At 44.0% G+C, this 10,030-nt stretch overlaps 1 protein-coding gene across 4 annotated transcripts in view; it reads right to left on the reverse strand.

The window, feature by feature from the left end:
• Nucleotides 1-1,596: 1,596 nt before the first annotated feature.
• The window catches only part of Agtpbp1 (ATP/GTP binding protein 1), a 260,016-nt gene continuing 251,582 nt past the window's right edge, over nt 1,597-10,030 (reverse strand). For 3 of the 4 annotated variants that reach the window (XM_017799595.1, XM_029566327.1, XM_029566328.1), the window contains one exon: nt 1,672-2,004. In XM_017799595.1, the coding sequence (XP_017655084.1) occupies nt 1,833-2,004 (172 nt within the window). In that variant the 3' untranslated portion in view covers nt 1,672-1,832. Of the gene's footprint in view, nt 2,005-10,030 lie in introns of all 4 variants that reach the window. The other variant, XM_017799596.1, reaches the window with a different exon arrangement.

The following is a 10,030-nucleotide window of genomic DNA, read 5'->3' on the forward strand; positions in this document are numbered from 1 at the left end:
ACTATCCTGCACTTTCAGAATTAGGTTGGCATATTAATAGAACTTGTTCAATATTGTGGTCTTAATTTTATTTTCTAAGACTATAAAAAGTAGATTGGAGGAAAAAAGACTACCTTTTCTTTTCTGCTTATGTTTTTGAGAAAGGGTCTCATGTAGCCCAGGCTAGCCTTGGATTCCTGGTCCTCCTGCCTCCACTTCCTCAGTTGCTACAATTACAGGTGTGTGCCACCATATCTAGCCAAGACCTCTTTTTATATTACCCCATGTACATTTTAAACATGGCCCCCAAGACACCAAAGCGAATCTACATTATGGATTTTTCAAAACATCTTAAATAGCCCAAGGTGGAGGTGGGGAGAACTACTGAACTGGACACATGCATAAATCTGAAATACACTGTCTTAATTTCTTTTGCATTTTTTTATAATTCTCTTTTTTGAATATATTTTTTTATTTATTATTTCCATTCCATGTGTATGAGTGTATTGCCTGCATGCAGGTGAGTGCACCCGTGTCGTGCAGTGCCGCAGAGGTCAGAAGAGGGCTTCAGATTCTCCTGCAGCTAGAGTCAAGGACAGCTCGCAGCTGCCACGTGGGTGCTGGGAATCGAACCCAGGTCCTCTGGAAGAGCAGTCAGTGCTCTTAACCACTGAGCCATCTCTCCAGCCCCTTCTTTTCCCTTTTAAAAGTTTAAAAACTACTCCAATTTAGGAGTAACTGAGAAAGATATTCCAAACCTATGTACCAGAGTCTGGCTAGAGTTTGCTAATGTACTATCTTTGAGGGTTTTGTTTTAGAACAGCAAAAACTAGGTTCTTAAAGCAGTTATCTAGTCACTGAGTTTTATTTTGTTTGAAGATCGTCATTCCTGAAGCAGTATGGATAAACCTCAAGAAGATGTCACTACAAGAAATAGTTTTAATTCACTGTAAGCATCTAGCATGCCCTAAGTTCATCTCAATAAGTCTAGCAACATAGCACAGCTCACTGCTTAGTCAGCTCACTATGTCAGTGTATTTAATATCACACTGTGTTCTCACAGCATTTTTTTAAAAGTTTCTTAGCACACTGTGGTGAGAAACATTAAATGTATCCATGAGACATGACTTTAAAGAACAGAGCTGTCAAATATATCTGTTATGATAGGTATAGGTACCTACACCATCAAAACCTTAAGACTAGTAAACAAGGCTATTTAGAAGAAAACCCCTCTTTATCAATGTGTTCAGATACTGGATTTTTATAATAGTCTTACTAAGTTCTATATACTAAAATCTGAGCTGGTTAAAAGGATGACAAAATAAATGCAATATTTAATATAGTTTTTATTTAACTTGATAAATGGGATGGTTTCAAGGCAAATTCTGGATTACTTTAGCCACAATCCAACAGTTCACATGATTCTGAAGAACAGTCTTCTCTTCAATAACTACCCACCTCTAACACAAACACATCCAAAGATATCCATGTACATATATATTAGTTTTCAACAACTCTAGAATTTAGATTTTATATTCTGACACACTTCAAAATCATCCATTTGATGCAAGTGCCATAGGAGATAAAAATTCATGCAATGATACGCAGTTTTCTTTGAAGTAAATCCATCATTTGATAATTCAATGCTATATAAAGTACACTGAATATCTAAAATAAAACAAATGCCAATTATATCATGAATTAATAATATATTTATTGTCTTGAAACCAAACAGGCCCAAGTTACTTTTTGTCTTTTTTGGAGTCAGTTGTCTAAAAGTCTCAAGTTTTCTGTGTAATAAAAACCAAGATAATTCATTTCTTCTTGGCAATTAACAAGAGATGGCTGAAGGGTCAAGGGTGTGTTCTTGATGCTTCAGAGTCAGACAGTGCTTCTTCTTGAGCAAGTTCATAATCACCTGCGTTTTCAGCTGATTCAATATCTAACTCATCATTACTTTCTGCACTGTAATCAACTTCTTCAAGGAATCGAGGTTCATCTTCATCCAAAACATAAGTGGTAGGGCTGTGGCCAAAACATACAGAACATGCAAGACCTCATGAGATTTTAGGGTTCTATTAGAAGATGACGTTACCACACTGAAATAACTTTTATTTCATTAATATTTATATGAACAGTTTATATTAACTTTTATCCAAATGAACAAGTTGAGAGATTGTAATAGTTGAAAGCTCCCTGTTTCAACAATAAGGGGTGAAATGGTAGTCTTTAATGATATTTCAGCAGTGTTAACATCTATCATATCAGACAGAGGGGGAAAATGGGCTCCTTCATTGGGTTACTTGATAGATTTCAAGAAAGCACAAGCTACTAAGATTTATTTATAAAGTTCTATTTTAATGTAAATTAGGGAACAGATAATTTGAATAGCCCTTGTAGGAAATTCTGGCATCTAATCAATTCCTTGAGTAATGCACTAAAATCATTTTAATCTATTAGGTGATTAGCTGCCATAAAACAGCCCACAGTTACATCCCCACAAGGTCCATGAATCTAAAATGAAAATGAGAAACAAGTGAATATTTTATACTCAGATTAATTTCCACTGGGAATGAGAATAAGATATTTTCTTAAAAGCACTAAGTGTCTTTAACTATTTCATTAGATAGCTTGTGGAGAATTAAGACAACTGTTCCATTAAGTATTGTGATATATTCTCTCCTCTTTAAAAAAAATCATATTCTGATTCCTTCCCATTGGTAAGACCTCACACACACACCAAGGGAAAATTACAGGAACAATTCAAATCTCATAAGGTTGTGAATCAATCCTAATTTCATGCTGAGGGGTAGCGAGAAGGAATATAGGGAAAGTGGGAGCAGGTTCTATAAGACGGCAGCTTCCTGTTCCCAGGGGACACTGCTGTAGAGAATGATGGGAAAGAAGAGTCCACCAGGAGTGGACACCCAAACAGGACCAATAAGGAGGAAGGGAAACGGGGATGCACTGGCCCTGTATGATCCTAACCCAAAGCCCGTTTATCGGATTTCCCAGCTCTGGGACCCCTCCCTTCCCTAAAGGAAGCTGTGTGATTGCATCAGTAAAGCTGCTTCTTTCCCTTTATTTGCATTTCTGTCTCCTATCTTCTCCAGAATGTCAATTCTCTGTCTCACAAAAGAACTCAGCTAACCGTAGATGACCACCCAAATCCTCATTGCATCTCTTGGGGGATTTGGAATTTGAGGAGACTCCTACTCTGTCTACACCTGACTGAAAATCACAAAGGACTCAAGTGTCCTGATCATCCAGCCCTCCACGGGCCCCTTCAGCATCAGGGGAGACTCTGACCAAGTTAGCATAGCTAGAACCCCCACTCAGCCCCATCTCTGGTGGAGACTAAGGAGAACAGGAGACTGAGTTCCTGGACAATGGCATGCCTTGATCACATATGGCCAAATAGAGATTTTGCCCACGAACTTGTTCAGCAGAGAACTGGGCAGGGTCTTATACCGACACTCCTGGAATAAAAGACATCAGAAGGCCAATCATTTCTCTCAGAAAGAACCCGAGGAAAGGGAGGCCAAACTACCTACCATGCCGGCCAACCCCGCTGTCCCTGTGGTAGTTGGGCTAGTTTGTATACACACACCTGGGAGAGGTCTATGAGGAATGCCGCGTCTTCACTCTCCCATCTTCGCACCCCATGTTCAGACCCTCCAGACTTTCCTTCCGCACTCCTACTTTGAGTGTCACATCCCTCAACACAGATCTCTCTTCCTGATGCTTCTTTTCCATCTTGGGCACCACTTTCTCAGTCAGTCAGTTTCTTGGTCACTATGCCTGAGGGACTACTGATAAGAGGGAGGACGCTGTTACCTTGGTGGCTAACATCCTTCTAGCAGATAGTCACTGCACTCATAGGGGGAATTTTTATCCCAAAAGTCCCAGGGATTATGGTAATTTATTTTCCCAACTGGATACGCCTCATGTTGTCAGGGAGGGTTTCAGGGTTCTCCTTGGTGGGAACCCACACACCCTAATGCTGTGTTTGTAAAGTCCTTGAGGCCTTTCTACAAAAGATTAGATGGCAAATCAACTGTCTGCAGGAATGGCCAACATCAAAGGTATCTTGATGGTGATCACTTTCTACCCTGCAGGGTTTAATCCCTACACCCCCCCCACCAAAATATTCTCTAGAACAACCCACTATTCAGTGCTATATTTGAAAGAAGCTTTTTATTATATTCCCCTCCACCCTACTAGTCAGCCTTTGTTTGCTTCAAGGATCCAACTCAAAAGTATGTACAGGTTATCTGTGCTGTTCTGCCCTAAGGGTTTAGAGTCAGTCCCTATTTATTTGGGTTGACTCTGGTCCAGGACCTCATGGTCAAGGTCCCAGACAACTTTACTCCAATATGTGAATGTTTTGTTACTCTGTGCAGCATCTGAGGGGGAAATTTCCTGGGAGAACTAAGTTCCTGTTCCATTTTCTGGCCATGAGGGGATAGAAGGCCTCTTAAAAGAATGCCCAACTATACCAGTCCCAGGTTACATACTAGGAGAATGATACTGGAGGGAGGAAAAGGCAGCTTGAGTTCTGAACATATTCAGCCTATGTTGGCTTGCCCTCTCCTCAGACTATCAAGCAACAGAAGGACTTCCTTGGGGTTACTGGCTGTGATGGTTTGAATGAAAATGTCCCCCATAGGCTCCAAGTATTTGGACATTTTACCCCCAGATGATGGCACTGTTTTGGGAGGTTTTAGGTGTGGCTATCCTGGAGGAAACATGTCACTGGGGGTGGGCTTAGAGAGTTCTTAAGCCTTGCAGGATCTCCAGTTGCTCTCTTGCTTCCTGTACCTGTGTGATGATGTGAGAGCTTAGCTTCTCACCAGCCACCTCCAGCCATCACGCCTCCCTGCCATGACGGACTGTAATTCCCCTGGAACCATAAGCTCAAATAAACTCTTCCTTCTATAAATTGCTTGGGTCAGTGTTTCCATCACGCAACAGAAAAGTGACTAATATACTGGCTTCTGAAGGATCTGGATCCCTGGATTTGTAGAACTGGGCAGCCCTTTTATGAACTCCTCAAGGAGGCTCATAAATGTCCCCTATCCCCACAGGGTATGGGAAGCTAAGCCTATTGCTCTTTGAAGGAACTCAAGAAGGCACTTACTGGGCCACTGCTTTGGGATTACCCACCCAACCCTGATTTCTTCCTTATGTAACTGAAAGAAAGGGAGCCACCCTGGGTCAACATCCCAGTCAGTGGTATACCTAAATGAAGAACTGGACTCAGTGGCTAAAGGAGGGCCATGCTTGAGAGACACAGCAGCCGGGGACTCTGTCCCCAAAGCATGCAAACTGACTCTGGGAATACCCTCATTGTATATGCCCTTCATATAACATTGGGGGAATCAATTCAAGGGACATTTATGGTTGTCTGATGATAGGATGATAAAATATCAAGCTCTTTCAAATGGGAGGGTCAGAGGAGACCCTTAAAGTCTGACCCTCTCTCAACCCCCACTACCTGTCTTCCTTATGGGGAAAGTTTTAAGCATTCATGCCAGGAGGTTTTGTTAAAATCCTATGCTGCCAGACCTGATCTTAAAGACCAACTGTCAGAAAATACAGACCTCTAATTGTTCGCTGATAGGAGCTCATTCGTTCAGGACAAAATCTATAAGGTGGGATATGCTGATGTAACAGAACTCTGTCTGACCTGATCCTAAAGACCAACTGCTGGAAAATCCAGACCTCCAACTATTCACTGATGGGCACTTATTCAATTCAGGATAAAGTCGGTAAGGTAAGATATTATACTGCTGTAAAAGAATTCAAGATTTCTCAAGTTAAACCCCTCCTGGTCAATACTAGTGCCCAATTAGCAGAGCTGAGATCCTTTGATCCTTTGGGCTTTGATCCTTGAGGTAGCAGAGGGAGATAAATATTTATACTAACTCCAATTATGTTTATCTGGTATTGCATGCTAATGAGCTATGTGGAAAGAAAGGAGATTATTAACAACCTTTGGGATCCCCCTCATAAAACATTAAAAGATTCTAAACCTATTTGAGACAGTTCAGTTCCTGCAAGAGGTGGGAGTCATGCACTGCTGGGGGACATCAAAAAGGAGAGAACTCAAATAACTGCAAATAAACACCTAGGAGATACCACTGCCAAGGCAGCTGCACTCAGAACTGAGGGAATATTTCCTGTCCTATGAGAAGACTCCCTCTACCCCTGAGAGGTGTCACACTATACCACCCCTGAAATGGGGGAGGGCCCCCAAAATGGTTGCACCCTAGACAATTGAGGATGGCAGGCTTCCCTTGACAGCTGTTTGTGGTTTCTTGGATCATTACAACAGGAAAGTCTAAAAACTCTGTCAACTACATTTCTAAGAAGGAAAACATTCACTTAACTTAGAGAATGTTTATGGGAGAGGGAATACCAGATGCTATCACCCGAATAGTTCAGGGATGTAAAATTTGGCAAAAGACCAACCCACGCAGCAATTATTTACCTCCCCCTGGCAAAAGAGAATCAAGGAAAACGCCCAGGAGAAGGCTGGCAGGGGGACTCTACACACTTGCAAAGGGGTTTGAAGACCCACCTCTTACTAAAATGGGTAGCCACTTTCACAAGGTGAGTTGAAGCCATTCCTTGTGAAACAGAAAAAGCATAGAGGTAATAAAGTCTCTCCTAAATGAAATAATTCCTAGGTCTGGAAAGACTAGGCATACACAACGTGGCAACAGACCAGCCTCCAAGGCAGAAGTTGCTCCAGAAGTATATAGGGCCTTAGGAATACAATTTAGCACCCACTATGCTTGGTACCCCCAGTCTTCCAGGAAGACCTGCTGCATAATCCTGAAACCACTCAGCTGCTATCACATATGACCTACCTAAACCAAGTTCCTTTAGGAAATGAAGCAGGGGGCCCCAGAAGGAAAAGATATGGGGCTTCCCACATTCTTTCTCCAGGGACCTAGTTCTTATCAAAATGATCAGAGACACTCTTCCTAAGCCCCAGTGGAGAGGACCTTTATTCTCTCATTTTATCTACCCCTATGATTGTCAAGGTAGTCTGTGCGAATTTTTGGATTTATCACACCAGGATCGTCAAGTGACTTACTTCAAGGCCTCCACTGCAAGAGTACTCGAATACTGTTTCTGCAGACAGGCTCCTACTCCTGCAGGCCTCTTCTCTTCACTAAGCATGTAACACACAGATGAGTAGGATTCCTTTACACCTATATATTATCTACTGGTCTTTTCCTCTTCACTATAACCCTATCAGTCGAACTCTATACCATTATTCCCTCTGATAGGACTCTGTCTAATCAATTGCTACTATATTTTCTAGGAACAGTCACCCTTCTCTGGGTAATATTCTCCAGGTTGTAGTCTTGAGCCATTTCTCCATTTCTTTACTACTTCTGCTTCTAAACTTAGAATGGAAAACAATCACTTAAGTGCTCTAATGCCATAGGCTGGAGGTGGACTTAACAAATTAACGGGTTTGCTATCAAAACCCCTTCCTCCACTGAACTCAATTGAATGACTATCCCTTTCAAGGGGATCCCTCATCCTTCAATTGGGTTGCCTTAAAGGAGCCAAAAAGAAGTTCTAGTAACCCCCTGGACAGGAACCCTCCATTGGTCAGGAAAGATTCACTAGGTATTCAATGTCACCCCTATCTTCTTCATGACACAGTAGGCATTAAGAAGTTGGTCTATAAGTTTTCTGGGTGCTGGATTTGTTCCTGTGAAAGAGTATATAACTTGTAAGTCCTTAACCTTCAACAGGCCTGTCCTGAAGCTTAATACTACCACTTTGAACTCCACTGAACCAGGCTGCACCAGGAATGACTCATCTCTCTGCTTTTTCACAAATTTACCTAATCCACAGATTAAGGACACCTCCCCACAATGGAGAGACTGACCCCAACAATGGTATCATAGCACCTCTGCCTCTAGCTGAAAAACATTTTATTTATCAATTCTTTTGGGCCATGAATGCCATACTAGGACTCCATTCCTCTGGGTAGGACAGGGTTATTTCAATACTTATCCCTGATCATCATCATGAAGAACTTTTTATGGTATTGTGGAGACCCTGTGATAGGACCCTGGGCCAGATGAGCTAGATCGTCTCCTTACCTAGATAACACATGGCACACCAAATAATGTGGCCTGGTCCAAACGGCCCTTTCTAATATCACTGTCTATAATATGACCTCTCTAATCACCTCTCGACTAAATGGTGCAGAGCTTCTTGTAGTGGGAGATACTGGATAAATGTTATTAGATTTTGCACCCTGGTCTGGTCTGTTTACCACCAAGTCACCTTGACCTCACTTACTGAAGCAGTTGCAAATCTCACTAAAATCACTGCAAACACCCCATCTCTGAGACATCACTGGACAGCCTGGCCTAAGCAGTGATAGATAACTGGTTGGCCTTGTATCTACTGCTCACTGAACAAAGAAGTGTATGTATAACCTTAAATACACCCTACTGTACTTATATTAAACACTATGTCCCAAGTAAAGACCAGCATTCAGGAACTATACAATAAAGTGTATGGTTACATGCACTTAAACATGAGACAGGGCTCACCTCCCTTTATTCCCTGGGCTGCACAAACTCTGGGCAGCCTGCTACCAGCACCTTTCCTGGTCCCCAGGAGCCCTCTGGACCAGGTCCGGCCCTCATATCCCTTTGCTTCCTGGGCTGCAGCACAGTCTACAGTGTCCTGGTACCAGCACCTTCCCTGGGAGCCCTCTGGACCAGGTCCTGCCCTCATATCCCTTTGCTTCCTGGGCTGCACAGCCTCCAGTGTCCTGGTACCAACACCTTCCCAGTGTAAGTCCAGAGCGCCCAGCACGCCTTGACTCCTCCAGCCTCTTTCACCCTCCCAGTGCCCCCTCGCGGAGTCTCTCCTCCTAGGCTGGGTACAGGCCCATTTCTTGTCTTGGCAACCCAGACACCAGGGCTAACCTCTCAGCCCAAAGCCGCCACTGCTTCCTGATCCTTTGCATCAGGATTAACCCAGTTCCTCCCTGCGGCCCCCAGGAAACCTCTAGGCCTGGTACTGCCCTCACCTCCCTTTACTTCCCTGGGTAGCACAGCCCCCAGCTTCCTGAGACCAGCATCTATCCTGGGCCCTTCTCCCAGGCCAGCCTAGCCGCCAAATTCTTGAGGGCAGACAGGAACTATACAATAAAGTGTATGGTTACATGCACTTAAACATGAGACAGGGCTCACCTCCCTTTATTCCCTGGGCTGCACAAACTCTGGGCAGCCTGCTACCAGCACCTTTCCTGGTCCCCAGGAGCCCTCTGGACCAGGTCCGGCCCTCATATCCCTTTGCTTCCTGGGCTGCAGCACAGTCTACAGTGTCCTGGTACCAGCACCTTCCCTGGGAGCCCTCTGGACCAGGTCCTGCCCTCATATCCCTTTGCTTCCTGGGCTGCACAGCCTCCAGTGTCCTGGTACCAACACCTTCCCAGTGTAAGTCCAGAGCGCCCAGCACGCCTTGACTCCTCCAGCCTCTTTCACCCTCCCAGTGCCCCCTCGCGGAGTCTCTCCTCCTAGGCTGGGTACAGGCCCATTTCTTGTCTTGGCAACCCAGACACCAGGGCTAACCTCTCAGCCCAAAGCCGCCACTGCTTCCTGATCCTTTGCATCAGGATTAACCCAGTTCCTCCCTGCGGCCCCCAGGAAACCTCTAGGCCTGGTACTGCCCTCACCTCCCTTTACTTCCCTGGGTAGCACAGCCCCCAGCTTCCTGAGACCAGCATCTATCCTGGGCCCTTCTCCCAGGCCAGCCTAGCCGCCAAATTCTTGAGGGCAGAATCTTTCCTGGAGGGACCCATACCTTGGGAGAAAGCCTGATATCATCTGAGCATCATCTCATTTGGACCTCTGTGGGAACTCCTAAAGACAAAAGCAATTAGGCCACTCCAATATAAAATTAAAGGAGAGAACCTGAAGCCTAGACCAACCAGCTTTTCATGCCCAACAAGTAAACCACAAAAGCACATAAAGTTTACAAAAAGAAGCAGATCTAAACTCAA

This window comes from Nannospalax galili, unplaced genomic scaffold (assembly GCF_000622305.1).
Source record: "Nannospalax galili isolate Female #2095 unplaced genomic scaffold, S.galili_v1.0 scaffold1819, whole genome shotgun sequence".
Classification (NCBI taxonomy): Eukaryota; Metazoa; Chordata; class Mammalia; order Rodentia; family Spalacidae; genus Nannospalax; species Nannospalax galili.